The sequence below is a fragment of the Macrobrachium nipponense genome, chromosome 16 (assembly GCF_015104395.2).
Source record: "Macrobrachium nipponense isolate FS-2020 chromosome 16, ASM1510439v2, whole genome shotgun sequence".
NCBI lineage: Eukaryota > Metazoa > Arthropoda > Malacostraca > Decapoda > Palaemonidae > Macrobrachium > Macrobrachium nipponense.
In genome coordinates this window covers 5,267,305-5,295,009 of record NC_087209.1, presented here as the reverse complement: position 1 = coordinate 5,295,009, position 27,705 = coordinate 5,267,305, and the positions used below count along the sequence as shown (strand labels likewise).

General features: G+C 37.0%; 3 protein-coding genes and 1 long non-coding RNA gene across 14 annotated transcripts in view; 1 reads left to right on the top strand and 3 right to left on the bottom strand.

The window, feature by feature from the left end:
- The window catches only part of LOC135195549 (protein Fe65 homolog), a 1,282,053-nt gene that overhangs the window by 1,084,276 nt on the left and 170,072 nt on the right, over nt 1–27,705 (bottom strand). The window lies entirely within an intron of this gene.
- On the bottom strand, nt 957–4,287 carry LOC135195546 (uncharacterized). Of its 2 annotated transcripts, none has more exons than XM_064221803.1 (2): nt 4,132–4,287; nt 957–3,233 (listed from the first exon to the last, which is right to left on the bottom strand). In XM_064221803.1, exon 2 carries the CDS (start codon nt 2,458–2,460, stop codon nt 1,534–1,536), a length of 927 nt encoding a protein of 308 aa, XP_064077873.1. In that variant the 5' UTR covers nt 2,461–3,233; nt 4,132–4,287; the 3' UTR covers nt 957–1,533. The 2 variants fall into 2 exon arrangements, with proteins under 2 accessions (XP_064077873.1, XP_064077872.1); XM_064221802.1 differs by having other exon boundaries at nt 4,126–4,282.
- LOC135195545 (uncharacterized) lies at nt 5,980–18,831 on the top strand. 6 transcript variants are annotated; one of them, XR_010310161.1, is made up of 6 exons: nt 5,980–6,078; nt 6,436–6,562; nt 9,516–9,583; nt 15,385–15,550; nt 17,948–18,115; nt 18,696–18,831. It is a non-coding gene; the product is annotated as an uncharacterized LOC135195545 (long non-coding RNA). The 6 variants fall into 6 exon arrangements; XR_010310159.1 differs by having other exon boundaries at nt 9,516–9,597; XR_010310160.1 differs by having other exon boundaries at nt 9,516–9,636.
- Nucleotides 14,663–27,705, bottom strand: part of LOC135195544 (DNA-directed RNA polymerase, mitochondrial-like) — a 31,830-nt gene continuing 18,787 nt past the window's right edge. Inside the window, exons 7-14 of the mRNA XM_064221800.1 lie at nt 24,626–24,799; nt 23,900–24,058; nt 22,013–22,199; nt 20,720–20,859; nt 19,621–19,748; nt 18,720–18,891; nt 18,240–18,331; nt 14,663–16,667 (exon numbers count right to left, since the gene is read on the bottom strand). Coding sequence (XP_064077870.1) covers nt 16,538–16,667; nt 18,240–18,331; nt 18,720–18,891; nt 19,621–19,748; nt 20,720–20,859; nt 22,013–22,199; nt 23,900–24,058; nt 24,626–24,799 — 1,182 coding nt within the window. The 3' untranslated portion in view covers nt 14,663–16,537. The remainder of the gene's footprint in view (nt 16,668–18,239; nt 18,332–18,719; nt 18,892–19,620; nt 19,749–20,719; nt 20,860–22,012; nt 22,200–23,899; nt 24,059–24,625; nt 24,800–27,705) is intronic.

Sequence of the window (27,705 nt, the reverse complement as noted above, 5' to 3'; positions counted from 1 at the left end):
TCAAGAAGTCAGTGACGTTATAGATTATTATTAACTAAAAAATCCCTCTTCGTTTTACATATATGAAAATATATAAATTCCGAGGTAGAGCGAATTAATTATTAAAGGACATATGTAGCTCGAATAATATATATACGAATTAAATAATGTCTTGTTTTTATCGTGAAGACGTGCCGTTGCAGCATAAGTATCTCAGATTGATTATTATTTGTTTGTATGGTGTTTTTACGTTGCATGGAACCAGCGGTTATTCAGCAACGGGACCAACGGCTTCACGTGACTTCCGAACCACGTCGAGAGCGAACTTCTATTACCAGAAATACACATCTCTCACCGATGATTATTTGTCCAGTATTCTTGTTTGGTACATTTTTGGTATCACTATCACCTCTCTCAAATGCATTACTGTGATTTGATCTAGCAACCAAATATACTTTGAGAGTTTTCAGCTTTAGTTAAAAATGAAAATACAATCCTTAGAGGGGCTGCAAATCTGAAAAGGACTCTAAGTTACCTAAATTGATTTGGGTGACAATTGCAGTTTTAACACGAGAAGGCCAAACACTCGGGGCAGTTTCAAAGTCGTTTAGTCTTCATGTAATTTTCTATCTTATACGAGGACAAGGTGCTTAATAAGTTTCTTTTTGTTCACTGAAGAAGTTCCAGTCAACAGTTTCGCTAAATACCTTATGAATACTTTCTCTGTAATGTATTTATGCAGGTCGCGTTTTGAGAAATCTTACCTAATAAAGGTACGGCAAACTTAACATGCAAATAATCAAATTTTCTGTTACCATAGGGTGCATGTCAACACTTTTAGAGCTATTAAGTATTAAGTTGCAGAAGCATTTTACCTGAAATTATAATTATTCTTGACTATATACGGGAATGAACAATTTTAAGTTTTCATGACTCTTCCGAAACTACATTCGAGGGTTGTTTAACAGACACAGAAGTAAAAAAAATCTTTATTAGAAGTCTTCAAAACACTTCTACACTTAGTTTTCCCAAATCAGCTAATACAAAGATTACTTTTAAAAATAAAACTGCAAAATGTTGCATCCTATTAAAATGGAAATTATAAACTATGTAAAAAGCTATAAAAAATTACTTTAAGTTTAAATTAATACTGTACAGTAAACAGATAACTCCCTCTTAAAATATTAATTTCAAAAGTTACATTAAGTAGAATTTTTAAAAATTACAGTTTATATACGTGTAGTCTATAGTTGGACAGGAATATTTAAAAGTAAGTAGAAAGCTATATAAAGAAAATGTTCAAGTCCTGGAACCTGATAATACTATTAGTAAAGTATTATCAGAAACATTTAAAAAAATCATCGAACTTCCTCAAGTTCTTACCTAATGTTGCTACTAAATTTTTATGAACTTCTCCAAGTTCTGTTTCCAGATAGAACTCTATACAGGTCATTTTCATCAGAAACATTTGTTTAAAAAACCACTTCTCTATCTTAAATCTCTAAACCTATCAGCAGACTACGTAACGCACATACAATCAGATAATATTTTAACTCATATACAATCAGATATTTTTCTAAAATTGCGCAGTGTTACTGGCTCGATCAGATCCAGAAAGGCGAAGTTGGTTATGGAAACCTCAAAAGCCTCGTCCTCGAAGTAGTAAGTTCCACAAGAATCGCAGCTCAAATCTGTGTCGTAATCGGACGAGGTCTCCCCCCTCAGTTTCTCTATGGTATCCGTCGACTCGTTGTTGTCGACCGTCGACGAGTCTATCGATTCGTCGTCCTTGCCAGTCGACGCCGAATCATTCCTCTCAGATTCGATGTGACCTGCTACTGGTTTTGAGTAGTTTTTGTCAGCCGACGGTAGTACTAGAAAGGTGCTGTTGCTCTTGTGGTTCTTCTTCTTGGGAGACTGAAGAGAACTGTTGACGTTTTTATCGCTCGTCTTCTCCGGCGACTTAACTGGAGCCCTTCTAGGCAAGTCTTTGCGTGACCGACGTCCCTTGTCCTTGCCCTCTGCAGCAGCAGCAGCAGCAGCAACAGACACAGCAGCCTCTGTATCCGCGCCCTCGTTAACCGAATCAACGCGCGCAGAATCCGCTCCATCACGAGACGACGGGTCCGCCTCGTCAGCAGGAGTCTTTGGGACCTCTGCCATTACTATGGTGCAAATCTCCTCCTTGAAGTCTTCCATGCCCTTCATGTGCATCGCCTGGTCTACGGCAGCTGACATCACAGTCGTCGCTGAACGCACTTGCTTCATGACTTCTTCCACCTTCCCGAGGAGATCATGCATCTTCGCCCGAATATCCCCTTCACGTGGTAGTGTGTAAGGCAGATCCTTTATCATGGTATTCGTGTCGTAGACCAGTTTCCTAGCAGACTTCGCTTCTTTCGTGACGAAGTCTACTTTCTCGAGCATATCCGTGATCCAGTATCTCATGACGTCGCCAAGGATCACGCTGGTACACTCCATCTCTACTATCTTGGCTTCCAGGCGACGAATTCGTTGGTTGGCTTGAGATTCGGGAGAGTCTGATGGTTCCGTTTGGGTCTTGCTTCTTGAAGTATCATCTACAGTTGCCGTCTGAGAAGTGGTCTCTTCTCCAGGTAAACTATCTGGTTTCTGCAACTCCTGGCCTTTGGAAATGGTATCGCCACTATCTCCGTCACTTCTCGCCTCGCTAGAAGGCACCTCGGCCCTCGGCACGGGGCTCTCAGACGAATCAGACTTTTTACTTCGTTTGGCAGTCTCTTTCGGGGGTGTTGGTACGTCGTTTGTGCCCTTGTCCGCTCGCTCCACCTTTTCAGTCACAATCTCACCGACTTCTTCTCCCCAGTCTGCGGCAAAGATCTCAACTGGTCCATGATCAGCCCGATCACACTCGTGGCGACTGGTATCTGCTTGCAGATGCACTCGACGTTGACCATGATCGTGTTGACCATCTGCGTCATCTCGTCGTTTGGCTCCCCCTTCTGCGCCAGCTCGTCCAAGACGACGCAGGTGGGAAGGACGACGTTCCTCGCAGACTTTACCTCACTTTTCACCAAGTCGACCCTCCTGATCAGGTCGTGGACCCAGTCTTTCAAGGAGACCGCCAGCAGGTCTCTGACGTTTTTTATGTCCTCGTCTTTCTTCCTCAGAAGGGCCATTGTGTCGCTTGCGAGGTTCTGAGAATTTTGATCAGTCTCTGTAGGGCTACTTTCAGGGGCTGGATCTTTTGGCTTCACGCCGTTATTTTCCATATTCTGAAAATCACAACAATAAATAACACAATGCTTATCTGAAACTTATGTTTTTATTGTCTAAACATCAATCTAGACTTACGCAAAGGAAACTGGGCACTGGTATCTGATATGTGCTAACTGGATGGGTTATTATTATTAATAGGGCTTAGTTTTTCCAGGCAGTCTCAAGTAGACTTCTCGGGCTGGTTAAACTGGGTGGGTAATTTGTTAGTAAAGTGGTTAAGCATTAATTACAGTTCCTCTTAGACTAAAGGAGAACTTAGTAGGAAGTATAGTTTCAAGTCACAATTTCCAAATTAAATTCTGGAGAGAACGTCCTGATAAGACCGATTTTAAAAAGTAAACCCATAAGTTTCATTAGATTGACCTCCAGCTAAGAGTTTAATTATATCACCCACAAATTAAAATTATTATAAGTTTAATGCTGCATAATTCGTGTCATGGCTAAACACTTTAATGGCTCAACCAGTCAAAACATTTAAAATATATTAAAAGAACCAATTTCACTGTTATCATACCCAGCACAAGACTCATAAGCCTACAACTGTAAATACTGGAAGCTCTCAATGAGCACTGAATCAAAAGCACTACAAATTTACAAGATTTATCTAAAGAAAAATACTAAGCTATCGGAGATTCTAAATGAACACAATACTATTTACGGTTCGGTTAAACTAAAACCCCACAATTCATCGAAACAAACTTTAAAAACATAAAATTTCCATCCTTTCCGGCTCGTGTCGACATTAGCGAACCCATTATTTCAAGACTATATTATACCACCGATTTATATACATAATTAATATATGTGTATATATGTATATAAAAGTGGTATAATATAGTCTTGAAAATGGTTGAATAGCTCATCTTGATATGATCCAAATAACCTTACCTCTACCTTTTCAGCCATGTTGACGAGAGCAGCACTTTTATTACACGAAATCGCAAATTCTAGAAGATGAATTGTAGACTAGGACCAGTAAACACCACCAAATCTCTTTAGGCAACACAAGAGTGTTCTATGTTGAAGCTCTTTGTAAACAATGGCTAAAAACTGATGCACAGCTTTGAGAAAAGTTCCTGTAGCAGACAGACCCATTTTTTGGGTAACGGATCCAAATAGATCAGCACGGTCGTTTTGCTCCTAATTATCAGCTAAACGATTGTTTGGGTGGTGATTAAGTCTTTTTGGTAATTAAGTGTAGTTTTTGTATCCAACTTTCTCGGTACTTTGGATTATGGAACCTTTTTTATGAATTTCATTTTCAGGTATATTATACGTAGGTCCTAGTAAAACCATTTTTAATCAGCCCACCATCCATGACTTGCTCCGTATAGTCTTCAAACCATAGCATATTCTAGCGAAAATAATCTCTCTCTCTCTCTCTCTCTCTCTCTCTCTCTCTCTCTCTCTCTCTCTCTCTCTCTCAATTGTTATGATTAGTTGAGTGTAATATCTCCAGACCACGACGAATTTTATTGGGAAACTTTCCTCTCTCTCTTCTCTCTCTCTCTCTCTCTCTCTCTCTCTCTCTCTCTCTCTCTCTCTCTCTCTCTCCAATTGTTATGATTAGTTGAGTGTAATATCTCCAGACCACGACGAATTTTAGTGGAAATTCTCTCTCTCTCTCTCTCTCTCTCTCTCTCTCTCTCTCTCTCTCTCTCTCTCTCTCTCTCTCTCTCTCTCTCTCTCTAGACAAACAGTTTCACGCATATGCATATTGTTTTACACCTAATCTGTGGCCTTATATCATTATAGACGCGTATATTAATAAATAGCTACTAGATACTGAAGACCTCCCTATTTGAACAAACCTCACGGGGTGCACTGTAGGCATTACTTAAGGTTCTTTGCAGCGTCCCTTCGGGCCCCCAGTTGCAACCCCTTTCATTCGTTTTACTGTACCTCCATTCATATTATCTTTCTTCCATCTTACTATCCACCCTCTCCTAACCAATTGTTTCATAGTGCCTTTTTATTCTCAATTTCAGCGCTGAATGACCACATAAGTCCCAGTGCTTAGCCTTTGGTCTAAATTCTATATACTATTCCATAATCCTATTTGAACAACAAACTATATCCTGGATTTTAAGACCGTCTCTGGCGCCTCTCTCCGGCCATTATATCCAACACTTTCCAGGTCCTCATCTCTTCCTCTGATTCATTCTGTCACCTCTGCTACGATTTTCACACCTTTGTCTCTCCGTCTTTCTCTCCCTTTCAGTTATCTTTACGCCACTTATTCTACGCAAGCTGTTCTAAACACCATCTAAACGCTCGTCAGTGTCAATTATCATAACGATTACCACGTCAGATAACTCATAATAATCATTCATTTGCAGTCAACATCCACCAACTGAATTTGGAAGAATGATCTGAACAAAGAAGATCTAGAATATTTTGTCAAACTAATAAGAAGTTGATCAGCAACCAAAAATGCCATAGAATTCAACGAAATCTGCATACAAGAAAAGCTTGCCCCCAAAAAGCGGTATATACTATATATATATATATATATATATTATATATATTATATAATATATATATATATAATATATATATATATATTATATAATATATATATATATATATATATATAAATATAATATATATAACGTAATGTGTGCAAACTATTTCATCCCCATATATACCTCATAAACACAGAAAGGAAAAAACAAAAACAAAAACGAGTAGAAATGACGTCGGTATAGCCAAGTGTTGTCCAAGATCCTTGATTTGTGAGTAGGGTATTCTCGAGTGGTTTCTCAGTCTTGAACTGGGCACGGGCCAGTATTTACGTAGTTTGTTCCAAACTCTTGGTGAAAATTCTTTGCAGTTTTGAAAGTACGTTGTAAATATCGTGTATCATTGTGGATATTCTGTTTTTTTAAAGTTCTTCGTTCATAAATTGCTCGATTTCGTTTTACGAGTGTTATATGTGCTTATTTTTACAATCCTTAGAGAGTGATTGTCGCGGATATTTTTTTGGTTTGACAATACGTCATTCATAATGTATAACTTTTATATTGTAACGAGTGTTACTGGTGCATAATTTCACGAGCCTTGTAAGAAAAAAGTATTTATGTATATTTAGGCTTTTAAAGTACGCCTTGAAAATTTATACGTTCTATAACTCAAGTGTCATTGGTGCATATTTAAACGAGTTTTAAAAAAGTAAATTTTAGTCTTTTCTCTCTCCAGGTGAGTCCGCTGTCTGGGGTCGCGTCAAAACTTAAGAATTTATCTCCCCAGGATAAGAGATTCATTTATATATTCATCGACTGGATCAGTTTCAAGAGGTCACTTGTGGAAATTCTATGGATTCAACGTAAGTTAACTTGCTATAAAAGCCAGTGGTTCCTTGCTTCCTAAGGTCAATTTGACTCCTATGTAAACTGGGATTCCTATTTGTGGTAGATCTATATTACTATTCCGCGGCGACCTAGACCATGGCAGTTGCGGTTTTTCTATGCAGTTTTACCTCCTGAGCAAGAATTTTAAGTAATATTTATTCGGACGACTGTAATTAACCCCCAGGGGCTCGTACTAAACACGGCGAAATACATTTGACACCCTAATTCCTGTTGGCTTTCGTATTTGCGGGAACGAACGATGCGGAATGCTTATATAGAAATACCGACTAGTGTACCGAGATCATTTGGGAGAGTGTACAGAGATGATTTAGTCGTGTATCAAAATCATCGAGAGGAGTGTACCGAGATAATACATTGAAATTGCCTTAGATAATACAAGAATGTTAGAGATCATTTGAGAAAACTGGCCCGAGATCATTTGAGAAAACTGGCCCGAGATCATTTGAGAAAACTGGCCCGAGATAATTTGAGAAAACTGGCCCGAGATCATTTGAGAAAACTGGCCCCGAGATAATTTGAGAAAACTGGCCCGAGATAATTTGAGATAACTGGCCCGAGATAATTTGAGATAACTGGCCCGAGATAATTTGAGAAAACTGGCCCGAGATAATTTGAGATAACTGGCCCGAGATAATTTGAGAAAACTGGCCCGAGATAATTTGAGAAAACTGGCCCGAGATAATTTGAGAAAATTGCTTCAGAGATAATTTGAGAAAATTGCTTCAGAGATCAATTGAGAAAATTGCTTCAGAGATAATTTGAGAAAATTGCTTCAGAGATCATTTGAGAGATTGCTCAGAGAATTTGAAAAAATTGCTTCAGAGATAATTTGAGAAAATTGCTTCAGAGATAATTTGAGAAAATTGCTTCAGAGATAATTTGAGAAAATTGGATAATTTTGTAAAAAAAATACGGGAGAATAAATATGGACAAGAACTGTGTTAGCAGGACAAGTAAAAGATTTACCTTAATGACAATTTTATCAATAGTGGACCCTTGTGATAATTCTTAATCGGTTTAATGTCCCGTAAATTATAAAATCAATGCGACCATGTGAATAACTTTTAATTTCAGAGTATTCAGTGGACCCATAGTGATGATTCTGGGATGCATTTCTTGGCAAAGGTTATTTACAATGAATACGACCATGTGAATAACTTTGATTTAAGAGTATTCAATGGGCCCTTGTGATGATTGTGATGTATTTCTTGGTCCAGATAATTTACTTCTCAACTGGATTCATACCCTGATGGGAGATACTTGATAACGAGCAATATTTTAGAATAAATACGAACATGTGAACAACTTCCATTTCAGAATACCCGTTGCATGAAACGGTATCAGATACGGTAATAGAATTTCACGAACAATGTGCATATTCGGGCGATAGATTATTTGAAATGGGGACGTGTATCGTTGTAGTTTTATAGATAGACCGTCCAGTGGACCACGATTTTGTTTAAAGAATTGGTACGAAATTTAAACCCATGTGGTTTTATTTTTACGTTTGTGGATATCGAGTGAATTAATACTTTAAGATTTTCCATTTTTTCATGGGCTTAATTTCGACACTTTGATTTTATTTAAGGTTTTGAAAAATTTAATATAGGTTTCAATATTTAATGTTTTGAGAAATTTAACAAATATAGGTTTCAAGACGAATAGTTATGTAAAATGTGATTTATGATTCTTATCTGTCAGAAATATTCATCGGAGGAGCGTTTTTACAATAGGGATTATGCGGCTCTCTCTCTCTCTCTCTCTCTCTCTCTCTCTCTCTCTCTCTCTCTCTCTCTCTCTCTCTCTCTCTCTCTGTGTGTGTGTGCTGCTGCTCCATTTCGTAAATGTTTCGTATAATAGTAAAATCACCTTTAAAGTTGCCATCTCTCTCTCTCTCTCTCTCTCTCTCTCTCTCTCTCTCTCTCTCTCTCTCTCTCTCTCTCTCTCTCTGTGTATAATCGCCTAACTGCTCATTCTCTCTCTCTCTCTCTCTCTCTCTCTCTCTCTCTCTCTCTCTCTCTCTCTCTCTTCTTTTCTTTAATCACCTAACTGCTCATTCTTTAATTTCTCTTAAGTCATTCGTCCATTTATCTTCTGTAATATTAACATGTAAAGTGACAGTCTCATATAAACCAACATGTAGGGGTTAGGAGAACACGAAGTAAATGTTTGAATGTTCTGTTATAAACACAAGTAAAAAAAATTCCTGTGGGTGTGATGATTTTCCACTCAAACACATTGTTTTTCCACTTGATAGAGAATGTCACTTTCCGGGATTAACATGCTTAGGTTATAATCCTCTCTCGAGATATAACAGCTTATGTAGGTCCACTCTTATCATCAGACATGTTTAGTTTTGAAGAGCCATCTTTTGGCTGTCATTCAGTCCCTCAAAAAAAAAAATTATTTTAGGAGGGGTCCTCCTTTTTTGGCAATCATTTGTTACCCTCCTCCCTCGTGTGCTCGATTTATTATTCAGTTAGCAGTTTATATAGCTTTTCTTAAGTAAAAAGGTAATTTAAGGTAACTATAAACTGTTAAAGCTAGCTTAAATGACTTTTCACCCCTATCACAACTGTTTTTGAACAGATATTTTTAGTTCTATCAAAGTCTTAAGTTTTCCTTTTTTTCTTTTAGGCCCTTCATTATTCAGTAAAACCACAAACAACAATAGTCTAGACATTATTTGGCAAATGATAAAGCGCTCTGAATAACTTACTTTGGCTACTTGCTTTATCTAAACGTATACTACATCAGAACTAGCTAGTCAAGAACAGTCTTGTAATATGTGACATCTTTTTATATGCATGTCCTACAGTGCATTCTTTAATATATAAATTCTAATAAATAGTAAAATTGTATGTTAAAATATTCTTCCACATGATTTTCCTTTCTTTTTTTCACAAGTTGCACGATCCAGAGGAAGACTTGAGAAGAGTTAAAATAATTCTACTGGACAGACACGTCAAAGAATGGTACGAATATATCGGTAAGAATACTACAATATCGTGTTTACTGGAAAAATGAGGTAAAGTAAACTTCCTTTGTTCTCAGGGATCGAATTGACATGTTAGTTCGTGTCAGTATAAGTAAATTAATTTTTTAGGCATTGTGCATTTTAGTTTACGCCCTAATGTTATTAGGAGAGAAACCTTGAATTTACGAGAATCCTCAGCAAGTGTATTACATTTTAATAAGGATTTTGAACACTTTTAAGAATCCTTCTTGGCATTGCTCGTTTGAGAACAGCCTTATTCTCATCCTTCTGGAATTAAATATTAGGATACCTTCTGTTCCGCGAAGGATGTAACTGCCTTTTTCGAGCCACTGAATGTCCTCGGTTCAGATAACTTTTAAAAACCGTCATTTCCAGTGATTTGGTTGGAAGTCGAAACTGACGAAAGACAGAGAGTTGCTTTTACTTATTATATGCAAGACAAGATTAGAATATGTACGAGATCTTATGTTATTCAAGTCAAAAAATTATTTCTACATAGCTGGCAGTGCTTATTCGACGATTATCCAGTTCTCTCCTCTCTCTCTCTCTCTCTCTCTCTCTCTCTCTCTCTCTCTCTCGGGCGGGCTGTGGTGGGGGAAGGGGGGCGTTTGTTGGAAGGTGGCTTCATTAAAGCATAAAATGCATGCAGTACACAACTGCACTCATTAGCTAGCAACAAGTGGCTTTTGCTCTTTAGATAGAGCGCTCAGGACAGCTGTTAACTGTCTAATTTTACTTTTGCCACTATTTTCTCTCTCATTTTCCTTATTCTTTTTAACATTAAAAACAAAGTTCTTTCCCCCATCAGAAGCACCAAGACACACTTGAAACGAGACTCGGGGTTAAACGTAAAACAGAGGAAAGAGAATGTCAGTGTTAAAAACTTGAGAATATGGAAATAGGGACTAGTGGCAGTGCTTTAGGAATTCCAGAGAATTTTACAAATAAAATTTTTTCAGTCGTGGCTTAGACATGGGGTCGTATTCTTATGATGTCTGGGTGTGGTAATTATTTTCCTATTTCCTAAAAATATCAGATCTTGGAGACAGACCCTTTTGGTATATAAGATATTCAGTGTGGAGGTGTTAATTTACAATTATTGATGGGTAAATATTTTGACTTGCTGTTGAGAGAGAGAGAGAGAGAGAGAGAGAGAGAGAGAGAGGAGAGAGAGAGAGAGAGAGAGAGAGAGAGAGAGAGAGAGAGAGAGGCTAGGTAAACTCGTACAGATTCTGAATTTAAAGTTCACATTTACTAAGAGAGAGAGAGAAAGAATAGATAACCTCCTACAGATTCTTACAGTAGACACTCGGTGTTGAGAGAGAGAGAGAGAGAGAGAGAGAGAGAGAGAGAGAGAGAGAGAGAGAGAGATACTAGATAAACTCGCAGATTTATTGAATACAGCATAGTTTCTTTGTATTTATTCGAGTTTTGCTTCAAAAGAGAGAGAGAACATTGCAAGATTCAGAGACCCATTATCTTCCTCGCCCATCGTTGAACCAGAACAACAAGAGAGCTTCTGATAGCTTTCCCTTTCTGCTCCTCCTCTCTTTCCCCTCCTCATCCTCCTCTCTTCTTCTTTCCCCCTCTTTTCCTCCCCCTGCTTCCCCCTCCCCCTTCCTTTCCCCCTCCCCTCCCCTTCTCCTCTGCTCCTCCTCCCCTCTCTCTTCCTTCCTTCCTTCCTTCTTCCTCTTCTTCTTATTCTTCTCTTCTCTTCTTCTTTCTTCCTCTTCTTCTTCTTCCTCTTCTTCTTCTTCTTCCTCCTCCTCCACGTAAAAATGCTTAAATAACAACTTGATATATCTCATTTTATTACAGCTCTTTTGGTCAGTTCATATCAAGAGCTCTAAATAGCTTTCTCTGAATTCCTACCCTCGGCTGCACATAGAAATGGCGTTATATTTCCCATTTTAATCACGGCTCTTTTGGTCAGTTGATTGGTTCTATACCGTGTGTGTGTGTGTTTTTTTAACAAACACGACGTTACAGTTTACAGGCTGCTTGCATTTTTGCTGTAACATTGTCGAAACTAGTATTTAAGAAGCGCTGGTTAATTCGTTAATAATAATAATAATACAAAAGCCCAGGTCACAATATTAACAGCCACTTTACTAACATTCAAATAGTGATACTATACACTTTCATATAGTTACGTTAAAGCCCCTGTTAATTTAGACATTGAAGCTTCTAGCAGTATATAGCTGGTTGCGATATATAGCTTATAGCAATACATATCCTGCAACACATATCTTCTAGCAACATATAGCAGGGTAGCTGGTTGTAATATATATAGCTTCTAGTAATACATATTCTGCAACACATAGCTTCTAGCAACATATAGCAGGGTGAAAGTCTATATAATAATTCAGGGTATACAATTTTTCAATTCATGATGGATTTATCGAACTACAATGGGAGGGGCGTGTTGAAATGATTCCCCTGTTGACAGAGAAGTCAATTAAATAAAAAGGGTTTGTCGAGGCTTCGAGTCGAAGGCAAATATGCAATTGGTGGAAATAAAACGGAAATCGTGCACGAGAATCCAACCCTCTCTCTCTCTCTCTCTCTCCTCTCTCTCTCTCTCTCTCTCTCTCTCTCTCTCTCTCTCTCTCTCTGTGAGAATAAAATTGGCAAATAAGGTGGATGCAGATGTAATATAATTTGACTTGAGATATCTTTAAGTATTTTGCTTGCGTTAATATACACGTATGCTACCACATGTCTTTATCCAATGCAATGCGAAGGAACAGATTACACACTGAAAGCACACAAGCCTTACATATAACCCATTTCAAAGTCAGAGGGAGCTTGTGAATGCGTCAGACATCACGCAGAGTGGATTAATCAGAGATAGTGTATATATACTCTCTAGTCCTATCCTAACATGCTTAAGTCATTAGAAGTCATGATAACGCGTACAGTGAGCTACCTTGCCTTTGTCATAAACGTATGTCGTCTTGTGTACGTTAAAGTGTTGTGTTGTGTGCTTAGTTCGTACATGAGCGTGCATGTTTTCATATGAAAGTTGTATGTATACGATCTAATTATCACTTTCACCATCACCGCTTTGATATAATATATTCTACGCCATTCTCAATCTCGCACACTCGATGTCATTAACTTTACGTAAAAGCCTTTCAACAACTCAGAACTATACGTCATTTGCAATTTACTGGTTCATTGTTTACCTCCTCAACTGCATCAGTTACTTTACCATCCCTTTGAGATTCTAACTCGTATGTATCCCAACTTTTGTGTATTCAACACCTCTCCCTTCACCTATGTTTAGTTGATTGATTGGTTATTTAATTGGCGGTACCAATTCATAATAAACCGTGATTCGTTACTCATATTTTTATTATGATTGCCCTTGGACAGTTTTCCCACTTTCTTCCGCTATCATTCAATCGCCTGTTTTCTGTTTGCTCAATAACCGTCAACGCCTTTCAAATTTATAACAGTTCCACTTTCCATATAGAGGTATGACCTAATTTATATTTGTGCTCTAATTTGAATTTCATTCAGAAATATATCTATTATTCCCATTTTTTTTTTAAAGTCAAAAGGACTTTTTGAAGTGTGATCGTATTGCAAACTTTTCCCCCCCTTAAAGGGCTACAGCTTACAGTGTGCCGTAGTATCTACTGTAGACAGCATCGTAGGTTTTACACAGTATCTTTTTTGGTTCCAGCTGTGCTGTATTCTTCGTTTTATTATCCTGTCCTTTTGGTGTCTACCATCTTGAATTCACCTTGCTCCAAGTTTTGGCTCTCGTGTCAAAATATTGTCCTTTGGGTGAGCACTGGGAGGTTTTAGAAAGCTAGCTCAGTGGTGCCATTATAATCTACCTTTCTCTCATTGATTTGAAATAAAATACTCGTTAGGCACAATCTTCTTCTCCCCGTAAGATTAAAAAATTGGTAGTTATATTGCCTAGATTTTCCTATGAAATAAAATACTCGTTAGTATTAAATAGTTCATTGTGTATTTGGAAACTTAAATTGTATTTCCACGTCCTTGAAGTGAACTGATGGTGACGAATTCATATTACTTAACAGAGGTCCCAGGTTCTGTATGCTTTTTGAAGCAACAGTATTACTTTTTGGGCCAGACTGCATATTGCGGTCCATTATGCCAATACATATCCAAATCTTGAGTTATATTTTGAGGCGTGTAAAGGTCTAGGAATATAAGGTTGTTATACATTAATAATATAACAAAATAACTAAAGGTGTAATTTCAGCCTATTTAAAAAATGCTTAAGTTAGGCTGTCATCCCAAGTCTAAGATTGTCAAAGTTCTTCTCAATAGTTCATCCGAGATACTAAAGCCAGTTTTAATATTTTGCATATCTTAAAGTTTCATCATTACTACTATTAGGTTTAGATGTGAACTTTAGCCACAACTAAAACTTGTTATAAGTGGAAAATATTGATGCACTCGTACGCACAGAATCCTAGAAAATTTCAAGGACATTAAGAACCAAACTGGGGAAGGTCTTTCAATTAGTTCAACTAGACTTTAAAACATTTGTCTAAAATTTAAGAATGCTGATATATGTGTTGGCTTGACCAGACACATTTGTACCCTCGGGAGTAGTTTTACAGACAAGATTAGACAGTTCAAACTCTTTAGATAACGTGTACATCTGTGGTTTAAAACTAGGCCATATGTCCAGATCTTGTTTCCAATTTACCTGACTTGTGCAGGTTTCAAAATGAAGTTGAACTGTACCTTCCCCAATTCTTCAAAATTTACTTAATCATCTCTTATTTGGTTATGGATTTAGTACTCGCAAATTGCCAAAAATAATTTTACTCTTGGTTATTCTTTGATTACTGTAGTAATTAAGGTACAGAGATGGTTCCCTTCCAGCAGTTCTGGTATGCATTAGGATTTTGAATTCTTATTTTTGCATTGAATTTTGTTAATAAGCAAAAATTGGTTGTTGCTTTGCATTATCACTTTGTAAGATAATATACCTGTAACAATTTGTAGAAATAGTTTAAACTAGCTGCTAATGGTAATACTTCCTTCACTTGAAAAAAAAATTAAATAATTTCATATCTTTATTAAAAAAATAGGTTTATTATTTACAGACAAACAAATACAGTATGATATAAATTTACAGTATTTACAAATAAGTAATTTCTCATGATTTAATGAAATGTATAACTTCAGTCCTACAGGGAAAAATATATACCCATCAAAATTGCATTTGCTAACAGCGACTAGATTAATTAAACCAAAATATTTTATAACAATCTGGTCATGAATAAGGCATTACTTGACTGAGCAAACTTTAATATTAATATTTATACAAACTCATGCTCAGCTATGTAAAAATGTATAAATCCCTCCACTAAGCAAACTTAAATGTTTATACTACATTGACTGGCTAGGATTAGTTCTGTGAAATAATACAGAATCCCTTATCTCATTTCAAAATAGAAAAGCTGCTCAATAAAATTAAATATTTATGCTCTACTTTGTATTATGAAAATGGGTTTTGTAGTTTAACTTTGAATAATTTCTGACCTGTGAATAGCAGGAAAATTTTCTGTATCCCTACACTATTCATTTACAGGCATTGAAATACTTTGGAAAACAAATTTAGCATTCAGCATAGGTTCCAAAGTTTAGTTGCATCTTAATACTGTATTATTATTATTCCAAAGTTTAACTGCATCTTAATACTGTATTATTATTATTATTATTATTAAGTACCTGTAGCTGAATATGACCACAGTCACACCATTTTATTCTTTATTAAACAAGGCTTGTTAGAAGAATCTTTTCTCGTGGGAGGTGAAAACTGAACCAAAGTGAAGCAGAATTTGGACAGCCAAGTGGAAAAAGACACCCCAATGGGAAGGAGATATCCTTAAGAGAGAAGGCAATGCAGCTGGAGTGTTCACAGACAGTGCACCAAACAAGGGTCACTGTTAGTACCACTTCACTATAGGATACTTTATTGCTATGTCCTTGATGGGACAGTTAGTGTTATTAGCATATTTAAAGATTAAATGTATGGTAGGAAATCTGTAACAAATGTTATGGTCTATCAACATCATTGTTCATAACACCTCCCCTAGTTCTTGAAAGTGGCACCTAAGCGGTGTATCTGACTTCAGGGAGATGTATTTCATAGTTATAGTTTTGCATCAGATTTTTTTAGAATTAATAGCTAACCTATTTTTTTTTCTATTGATTGTCTACAACTCAAGAACAGTAGTGCCAAAATTAACCAAATTTCCTCAAATATGATGCAACTATAAGCCCATTTTCTCAGAATTGGGGAAAAAAATGCTAAACGTCAGTTCATCCAAACTATGGCAAAAATTATCACAGGAGTTGAGGCTGGTATGGTTGCATATCAACAAAATTTACAACTAATTACAAATTCATGGTTTTTAAATCAAACCCATAGAACACCATAACAATGGCTTAAGCCCTAATGCTAAGCTGATAGTACATATATGAACGCTTTTCAAGTTTTTTTCAGTTTTCTTGCGTCATCTTAATGTTTAATTAAACAGCTATGCTTTTAGAAAAATATTCTGCAACCCAAGAAATTGAAGTTACTATTAAGTATACCCCACATTACTCTATATATAGTCATTATGAGAACAACCATGCCAGCAAAAAGATTGATGAAAACAATTCATTGGTACACAGACTTCATCGTCCGTGTCCTAATTGGGGACACAAGTTGGTCCCATGTTTTTCAACAAATAAAGCACCACTTGACAAGTTTATTGCATCACTGGAAAGACAAATCAACAAGAATGGGCATTTGAGTTGCTAATTAACCTATTTAGGACAAAATGCCATCAATATTCTACACTCTGCTTTCATGTAGAGGAACATTCATTCATAAGTAAGTTATGGCTGAAAAACTGCATTTTTCCAAAAATTATCCAGTTTTAACTCAACTGAAGAAGTAAGTACTTTTCAGTACATCACTGATGTCAAAATTCCCTTTCCTTGGGATTTTGTTGAGCAGCGTGTTGACCTTCATTTTGGCTGTGTCTTTCGCTGATCCATCATGAGCAAAGTCTCTGTAAAGATAAAATTTTGGTATTAAGATTGAGGAACTGAAGCAAAAGGATAAGCAAAATGTAATTACAAACATTCATTTCTCAGGGAGAACATCTTGCTAGTACTTTTTTCTCTACCCTATATTCAACTTAATAACTTGTATCAGCTTATCATTTTCTATACTACTGCAGGCTTCGTGAATGTTTAATCTCTTTGCAGCTTGTTTTATCAAGTTTATCCAGATGGTGGAAATTGTATGTAATTAATTATTTAAGGACTCTCCTACCTAAGTGATCAGAACTCTTACACCATCCTTTATATTTATTTGTTATCCTTTATTTTTATATAAAGGTACTTCTGCTTCCTTATCTTGAATTACAACCATATATGCTCTCTAAGTTTCAAGTTACTTGGTCTTATTACTTTCACCCTTGTAAAGCTGTGCAGTCTTGTTGCATAACTGCCTGAGGCTACACTGGTTTTCATTTTCTGGCCTGGTTGACTCAATCGGTGATTACAGCTATGCCCTAGACTGGTATTGCAAGTTTACAGGTTACAACGGTCAATAAAGGTTGGCTTTGTCCAATGCCAGTCTTTAAAACTTTTTTCTGATTTCTTGATGGAGATGGTTTGTTGCTATTCAGCCACCTGATACAAGCCTGTTGCTGGATAAACTTCGTCACAGAGATGTAGGTAGGTAAGTGTAGTTTCCTAGCAAGGAATTGGCACATCTTTTAAGCTAACCCTAGTCTAAAAATGCAACACTGTGATCTTGTTGACCTATACACTAAGCCATGAGATTATGGTGAAACCATCGGAAGTAACCTTGACACTAGAGTTTGGCAAAATATTAACACCACACAATCTCAGATGGGTAATGCGAGCTACACACTCATGCTGCCGATTCCTCTTTTTCAGTTGCTATATATAGCAAGTTTTAAATTCTTGGGAAATGTCAACAGGACCTTGTTGATGAATGCTGTCTTGTCATCTCTGGTTTCTCCTGTATGTAGGAGTCTCCTGAATTATTTGCCTTGTCAGCATGTGAAAAAAGACTGAAGTCACTGCGAGAGTTCCACCATACTAAGTCCACGATGCAAGCAGATTATCTTTTCCCAGTAATGTATTAATTATTGAGTAAGTGTGTTATCAAAGACTGTCAGTCAATGGTCAAGTACAGGACTAGGTTATCATTTACCTCCTGAGAAGTTAGCCTGGATAATTTCAGTAGTTCACCCATTGAGCTCACTGGTCTTAATAGAAGTTCTGAATGCCTTATTTTTTTCTTTTCTCTTTACAGGTGTTGGAATTGGGTCTCATTCAGTATTAACCTGGTTAAGGTTTGTGGTTGCAACTACTAGGGAGTCAAGCCACAAGTATAACTAACTCGTGTCTTTGCTGTACTAAGAATAAATGTCCTCTCCCAGCAATGGCAAAGAAACAACATACAACCAAACATAGTGTCAAGGTAAGAAAAGATCAGTATTCCTATCTATGTGACATAACTGTAACAGCAAATCCTTTGATCTATGGTAGAAAATGTGTTAAACTAAGTTTACAATTGTATAATCATAACCTGACATTTTACTCACTTGTATTCAAAGCTGAATCGTTTCTTCAAATCACTGGATAAAGTTTCAAGAATTGGTTCACTATGTAGAGCAACAAACTGCTCCCGACATATCTGTAATGAAATAGGTTGCATTTAAAATCATGACAAAAGTCACTTCTTTTCCAAATTCCCTAATATCTTTAATATTTAAAATCTAACCAAAGAACAAAGCAGTATTTGTCAAGAAGCAATTATTGTAACTAAACGGGTAAAGTATGATCTCTTACAACAAACATGACAAGGCACTTCTTTTGCAAAGCCCCAATCCTCTAGTTTCTATGCTTATTAAAGGACTAAACAGTTTTTGTTGAGAGAAAATTCTAGTGACCAAACATTAACTAATTTTATGTGATGCCTTACATCTTATAAACAACTTGGAGCAACATCAGCTACTCAAGTACTTATACTAAAATAGTTGTTTTTCCTTTTTTACCAGGTAATAACCCTTCAAACTACTTACTTTGTTCATTGCATCAACGGAGGATGCATGTGTCCAGAAGCAGTCGTGAACAGAGATAAACGAGAAATCTGCTTTCTGAGAGTAAATGGAGGTGAGCATCATATGGGACGAATCTAACGAGTGAATGAAGTTCGGAGGAAATGCATTCTTCTGCTTCATTGTGTTTGGCTGCCTGTAAAAAAAAAAAATTATTTCCAGAAGATTATTAGCCATTTAAAAGAAACTTATCTTGTTTAGTCTTAAAAACCTAATGTACATCCGTGATGGTAAAAATAATCTTAAAAGAAAAATGTATGCATTTTTAATATAAAAAAGAAAAACTTATGCATTTTTAATATAACAGTAAATTGGTTAAATATGAAAAGTAACCACCAGCTGAATAAGTTGTGCTTGAAACTTACACTCGTACATGTTCAAGATGACTTTGAAACTTCATTATAGTAGTGTTAATTTGAAAATGGCTTCCCATACTACATCAGACAAGTTTCCGGTAATCTTACAGTGGAAAATGGACTCTCACAACTAAAATATTAATTTCATTATTCACCAGAATGCAACCTTTGCTTTTACTACTTTAGTTGTAGAACAAACCATTCAGAACTTAGAGATACAGTAACAGGTGTTGGGTTCAGTTAGAAATGCTGTCTTGTGAAAGGAGCCTGTGCTCAAGAATGTGACAGACTGGTATTTGTATGCAGTACATTTAACTATTTAAGGAAAATTAGTTTTTAGATTCCTTGGAAATTTCTCTCCTATAAAACCCCTGAGTGCTTGGATGGTGCATGGAAGAGGGAGAATCACACCCTGGAAATCACAAACCCATCGACAAAATGCTGGTAAATAAATTTGAGGCATAACAGACAAGAAACTAAATTTCAAAGCAATACTTGAAAAATCTTACATGATATAATCTATGTTGAGAGTCATCCCCATTTTCACTGTAGGGCATTTCTCACTCAATGGAACTGTGTAGTGTTGGACCACTGGAAAACCTAAGGGCGTCACCCATTCCATGTTCTGACGACATGTCTGGAAAGCAAGATTGTGGTCATGAATGCTTAATAATAGCTTGGATAATAAACATAAATCTGTTCTCATCAACAGTAACTGTCTAAGCTGACATGACCTTAGTGCAATCACTCACTAACTTGGTATTATTATTCACTGCAAACCCAAATAGCTTTTCTTGACAAATTAAATACAGTACTGTCTTTGCTCCTAACTAATGGGCCATTTTTACTGACCAGTAATCTCTTTCTGCATTAAGTGCAAAAAAAAAAAAATTATTTTGGTAAGAATGTAATGTATTACACCCTTAATTTGTATAATTTTTAACAGGTTACTCAAGTTAAAGACTTCAATGTTGATTACTTTCAAGACCCGAGTTATTGTAAGCATCAACTACCAGCTGATATCTTTTTCTTTTTTCACATGAGGTGTCTTGGAACTCAACTCAGAAATCAGGATAAAATAATCAGGATAAAATAATGGGGTAATTTTTTAAAGATATGCTTTTGGCCCACTTCTGGTAGTTTTTAACTTTTGGAAGTTTTTTTTCACTTTTGGAAGTTTTTATTGAACTGAACAATGAGTAAAACATTATATCAGTCTCCTGAACAATGCCCTAACATACCCTATTTAGTTTTAAGCAGAAACTCGGGGATAAGCTGGTAAAAAATCTGTTTATGTTACAGAACACTGTTCAGAAATTTTATACATAAATAGTATGATATCCTACACAACTTATATCAATTTAGGAGTTACTTTGTGTTGAACAAAGGACTATGAGCCATGAAGGTAAAAGAACTCTGCTTTAGTGCAATAAACAGATCTGGCAGAACTCTATTAATACTGATACTATATAATAAAATAAAAAATGCTTTGGACTATCAGTATCATCCTCAAATTTGCTATGTAACTTCCAAAACCCCTAATGAGTTAGCTATTTAAATAAGCATAGAAAATCTCTGAACTACAGCTTGCAAGACATAACACTATACCTTGGAAACCATCCGTGCAAGATCAGTAAACCAATCCTGAATCTCTTTGGCAGAAGTGAACATTTGCTCTAAACTATGGAAGGTCTTCTGGACTAGGTACTGTGATGCAGCCCAAACACGGTTGGGTGGGAAGTCGAGATCTGTAAATAATTATAGAGACTAGAATATCCCCATTATTATATTAATAGTTGGCTCCAGTGAGTGTTATGGTTATGTATGCAACTTCCAGTGCCACTTTTTATTGAACAGTAACAAAAATCACACTTAACAGAACTATTCATGTATCCTTAGATGGTAACTGCTACTTCCATCTCTTATTTTTATCGTTTAGTCCCCTACTAACAAAACTGGAAGGATATAGTTTCTGCCTCAACTTGTCTTTTTATTTGTTAGTTTGTCATACCTAAATCTGTTAATGTTATCATTAACATAACAGTATAAGAAAGAACTGCAAATCAAAAAAGCTGTATAAGAAGGAACTGTGATACAAAAGAAAGATAAGAAGGAACTGCAACTCAAAAATTACTAAATTTAGCTCACTCTGGGAAGATAAAATAATTCCAAATGACATATCCCTACCAAATAACAAAATTCACTCTTGAATGTCACAGAAGTTTTGAGAACACTGAGGAAGGTAAAGAACTTTGAAATTTACTGCAACCTAGTCATGGAAAGCAGTCAAACCAATGACTTGTCAACCGTTTTATTAAAATTAATCAAAAGTAAGACATGTAATGCAAAAAATTATAACTATTTTCATTCCACATTTTTTCCTGACAGCAATAACAAAGTCAAGTTCAATAAAATGGATAGAGGTATGGCATAATTGAGAGACCAAGAAATGGAGAAAAATTACAACAAAATATGTTTACTTGACTGTTTGAAAATCTTGCTACACAAGAAATAAATTCTAAAGCTATCCATACAACCGATGAAAATCAAGTAAAATTTCTGAATAACGTTACCTCCTTGGATTTAACAAGTCCAAAGTCAACCACAAAATGTGTGTTAACACTGAGAAATATTTCTTAAGAGCCTGAGGCAGGATTCAGACCCAATACTTTTGTATATACTAAACTAACCTTCAACACTAGCCAAGAACTTGAAAAGCGTAACTGAGCATACCCTACCACTTTAGAAAAATCTGAACGCAACAAGGGATGTATCATATATGGGTTTGTATACCTGTTATGCTACACTGCTTCCAAATGAATATTATACTGTACTATACAGTACAAAATCTGTCTGTTATACAATTACGCATTAAAAATTCAGTACAAGTGCAGTACAAACCTTTCAACTGTCTTTCTATTTGGAGTCTCGCACCAAATCTTGTAACACCATACACGGTGGTCATTACAGTCTGCTTGATTACTTTTCGTTTGACGTAACCTTCCAGCATCTGTGCTATCTCATTCCCTGAGGCAGCATCTTTCAGTCGCTCGAGTTCCACTAGCTCGGCTACAGCTGAGTAAACATCCTGCATCAGGAACAACAAGATAGAGTACTTTCATATTTGCAAATTTTAAGTACATGTATTCAATTCATTCTTATACGGCTTGTCCCCAAAACTTTTTTCTCTATTGAGGAGAAATTAAGTAAAAAAAAAAAAAGTAAACCAAAAGAATGTAATGGATAAAAAGTAAAAGTCAAAATGAAAAGCGGCTCAGGGGCAAAGGGATGATATGGGGGTGTCATCATATATGTAGTATAGATTACCTAACCATATCTTTAAGGAAAAAAAATCAGACTGACAATTAATACAAAGTATTGCATTACTACCCTAAATCAATTACTTTGTATCTTATAATTTATTTACATTTTTATCTTTTTATTTATTAGTTTTTTAATTTATTTTTTCTTTCCAAATAACTAATCTCTAATTTCTGCATTTCATATTACCTTCCGTTACTTCTTTCAAATGAATTCCTCTGAATAATATGTAATTAAACAATTATTTAACCATGAAACCAGGCAGGACAAAAGCAAAAAGATACTGGAATAATAACATTTATTAGTAGAGGCCTAGACTACACATGATCTTAGTACAGTGTCACCGACTTATGGCGGATTCGATCTTACTGTGTTTTTTCAGTGCCTTTAATGCTGTTTTACAGCGCCATGGCTGCATCAAGTTACAGCACCGTAAGTGTGCCATTGATGATGCTAATGGCAAGAATAGGCAGTAAGTTAACAGTGCTTATGGTGCTGTAACTTGATGCTGTATCAAGTTACAGTGCCGCAAGCGCTGATTACGTACATGTACCATATATTAAATCTACTTATGATTATCTGACTCCAAAGATGGCTAAAGATTTGTACTAGTGGATGTGTGTTCATGGTCAAGGTTGTAAACACAATAAAAATTGGTTTTAGTTAACAATCTGCCTACCACTATTTACATGACAAACTAAGAACGTCTTTGGTTACTAATGTGGATTCCTTCATATAATATATATGTAATTTACATAAGCTATGGATTCCCTCATATAATATATATGTAATTTACATAAGCTAACAACTCCAGCAGTCTGCATTTAGTACCTGAGCACTTGTCAATTGCATATAAAAGTGCTAATAAAACTTATGTCACAAACCTGAGTGAGATGATGTTATGAGAGACTGCTTTCATTAAATAGCATACCAAAATGGCATTCTTGGTCATTCTTCTACATAAAGAACAAAAGAAGGTGAACAGTGAAATCTACAATTCAATATAACTGTCCTCTTGAGGTATGTTCCCCTGAAAGCAGTCCCTAAAAAAAGGACAAGACAAGTACTGCCAACTTATTGCAGAAGGGAAAGATTCAAGACAACCAGACATGTTTATGAGTAGCCATGAAAGTGTAATTTGTCACATTCTAGATTCTCCTGCCTCTGTTTACTTCTCCTGAATTCAGGTGTATCAGTTTTTTTTTAATTCCCTCATATCAATACATTGATCACCTTTTCCAATAATTCAGGTGTATCAGCATTTTTTATTCCCTCATATCAATTCACTGATCACCTTTTTGTTGACTTTTTCCATAGGAGTTTTCAGCTGAAGATTTAAATACAGAAAGAAATAACATTCTAATGTACAAAATTCTGAGCTCTACCAAACATAAAATATATATATTAGTATTACTCCAACTCCTCCTTTAAAATTAACACAAAAAACATCAAGCTTAAACTACTAACCTGAGGAACAACACTGGGAGCCAAATTAACAGATGCAGCACCAGCTACATCTCGGCCCAAGGCTGCGTAATGTTGTAGTCCATTGCATGAGCCATCCTGATGGATTGGCAGATGACACACATACTCCTCAGGATTTTCACAACGCAGAGCTGCTGTTAGCTGTAATAATAATAATTATAATAATATTAAACATCATAATAAATAATAACCCCAATAATAATAATAATAATAATAATAATAATATAATAATAATAATAATAATAATAATAATAATAGAATGGATGTGTGGATGCCGTTGAGTTTGTATTGTAATTTCTCATTCTCTCGAATGAGTTCCTTTGTAGCAGCAGGGAAATTATACAGCAGATCAAGGAATTTTGGCTGCATTCTCAATGGAGAAGGAAACGTGCATTAAAATGCAATGGAATCCAGACAGTCATACTTTTTAATGGGGTTTTCTGAAAAGAGGGTCTCCTTCCATAATAATAATTTACATTAACAGACTTTGTTTGTAAAACCACTATATACATGCCGTTTTTACTTACTGTTCAGTACTAATTTCTCAGTGATTATTGAAAAAACCACAAGAAATATAGATGAAAAATAATTAAATAATTCACAATGCAATTTGCACTTACTATTCCCTCCGGAATTCTCAGAGATTACTGAAAAAACAACACAAAGAAAATAGAAGAAAAAACACTTGATACCAATTTATTACAATACCTCTTTACAAGCAGCCAGAGTCTGCCAAGGTTCATCACTCTTGGTCCACCACTTTTTCCCGGTTAATGGGTTATCAGCAGAATCCATGATGTTATCTAGCATTTTTTCACAATATTTCAGCCGATCCTCCACAGACTCCCGCTTCACAAAGCCAGTCAAGTTGATGAGATGCAGCTGAAAGACAGAAATCGTTACTCATTAGCCTAGTATTTGTTTGGCTTCCATACAATTTCGATGAACATGTTTTCACTAAGACTTTTAAAGTGATGCAAAGTCTACCTCTATATCAACTAATGCTCTCAGTTTTTCAAGAGGAATGAATGAGAGTACAAGTACAATATACAGGCAGTCCCCGGGTTACAACGGGTTCGGCTTACGACGTTCCGAGGTTAAGGCGCTTTTCAATTATATTCATCAGAAATTATTTCCAGGGTTACGACGCATGTTCCAGGGTTACGACGCCTACAATGCTTATCTGGCAGAAGAAATATGACACCAAAAATGCAAAATATGATATTGTTAAACTACAATAAAGTTTTGTACATACTTACCTGGCAGATATATACTTAGCTATAGTCTCCGACGTTCCCGACAGAATTTCAAATCTCGCGGCACACGCGACAGGTAGGTCAGGTGGTCTACCTTACCCGCCGCTGGGTGGCGGATGTACGAACCACTCCCGTAAGCTTGTCAGATTTTTCTCTTCCACCTGTCTCCTGAGGGGAGGCTGGGTGGGCCATTAATCGTATATATCTGCCAGGTAAGTATGTACAAAACTTTATTGTAGTTTAACAATATCATTTTTTGTACATGAACTTCCTGACAGATATATACTTAGCTGATTGGCACCCTTGGTGGAGGGTAAGAGACAGCTCAATAATAGGTAAGACGGGAAACAACTAATGTTGTAGGATATAAAAACCTTGGTTCTCACCTTTTCAGGATGAAGACTTCATAGATACTATCTCTGAGTCTGCATTGCCTGGAGAGCTACAGCTAGGACGTGACCTGATGCTGAAAGACTCTCGGATCTACCACTGGGATATGTGATCCCCTATTGTGGTAGAATCCAAGTCGGATGCTGTTAGAGGGACCTTGTCCGCTTACCTAACAGATCCTTACCACTACCTCTGCAAGGAAGCCACCAAACCCACCAGACCACCTAACCAAAATACAAAGGGTTAATATTACGACAAAAAGAGGTGCCTCCTGCAACCTCTTTCAGACAACCAAAAAACAACAATATAAAATATAGGGTAACATATAAAAAATTTACACAGGATAAGTTTCAGCTCCCTGCAGCACCGAATCCGCCGATACGAAAGGACCCAAGGCGAAGCATTTATCATATGTGATTTTTACATCACGTAGGTAGTGGTTTGCGAAAACCGATTGGCATCTCCAAAAAGTCGCCTCCATCAAGTTCCGCACAGACATATTTTTTCTGAATGCAAGCGAAGTTGCGATGGCTCTCACCTCGTGAGCTTTCACTTTCAGTAGTCTAAACTGATCTTCCTTACAGGCAACATGTGCCTCTGTAATAAGGCTTCTCAGAAAAAAGGAAAGAGCATTCTTCGACATGGGCCGAGTGGGGGTCCTTTACGGAGCACCAAAGTACATCTTGATTAGCCTTAAGTGTTCCTTCCTCTTAAGGAAATACTTCATAATTCTCTAGGGCAAAGAGTTCTTTCAGGCTCTTCCTACTAGAAAAGATAAACTACGAACTTCAAAAGCTCCTGGGCCAAGGGCGTGATGGGTTTTCAATTCTTTGCAAGGAAACTTGGAAGAAACAACATACCATAGAATCTTCCTTAAACCCTACATTGCCCTCAATAGCTTGGAGCTCACTCACTCTTTTAGCTGTAGCTAGGCCAAAGGAAGATAGCCTTCTTCGTCAAGTCCTTGAAAGAGGCTAAGCCAGGAGGTTCGAATCTAGACGATCCAAGGAATTGTAGGACTACGTCTAGATTCCAGTTCGGTACTACATGAGGACGCTTAATGGTTTCAAATGATCTAATAAGATCATGCAGGTCCTTATCATCGGATATATTTAAGCCTCTATGCCGAAATACCGCCGCCAACATACTGCGGTATCCCTTAATAGTTGACACAACCAGATGACATTCTTCTTTGAGGAAAATAAATAAGGAAATCCGCAATTTGGGTCACAGAGGTACTGGAAGAGGAAATGTTCTTCCTCTTGCACCAACGTCTGAAGACATCCCACTTTGACTGGTATACACGCAAGGTGGAAGGTCTCCAGAAGCTCTTGCGATTGCTTTAGCAGCTGCTGCTGAAAAGCCTTTCGCTCTGACCAAACTTTGGACAGTCTGAAACCAGTCAGACTGAGAGCGAGGAGATTTTTGTGGTACCTGTCGAAGTGGGGTTGTCTGAGTAGATCGCTCCTTAGCGGGAGCGATCTTGGAGGTCCACCAACCATTCAGTACCTCTGTGAACCATTCTTGGGGCCGGCCAAAAGGGAGCGATTAAGGTCATTCTCGTTGAATCGGACTCTACGAACTTCTTGATAGTTAGCCCAGGATCTTGAAGGGGGGGAAACGCGTAGAAAGTCGAGTCCGTTCCAGTCTAGAAGAAGAGCATCTATTGCTACTGCCTCTGGATCGATATCGGAGAGCAGTAAGGATCCAGCCTCTTGTTCTTTGACGTGGCAAAGAGGTCTATGTGGCCTGCCCCTGCCCCCCCATAACTTCCACAGGCTCTGGCATACATCAGATGAAGGGTCCACTCGTGGGAAGGACCTGATCTTTCCTGCTGAGGAGATCTGCTCTTACATCCTTTCTCCCTGCACGACCTGGTGAGAAGCTTGATTCCTCTTCTTCTGCCCACAGAAGAAGGTCTCTTGCTGTCTCGTACAGGGAGAAGGAATGCGTCCCCCCTGTTTCCTGATGTATGCCAGAGCTGTAGTGTTGTCCGCGTTGACCTGCACTACCGATCTTCTGACTTTGGGCTCGAAAGCCTTCAGAGCCAACCACACAGCCATCAACTCTTTCTGTTGATGTGCCAGGCTACCTGGTCCCCCTCCCCCACCCAGGTACCTGACACTTCGTTGGTTCCCAGAG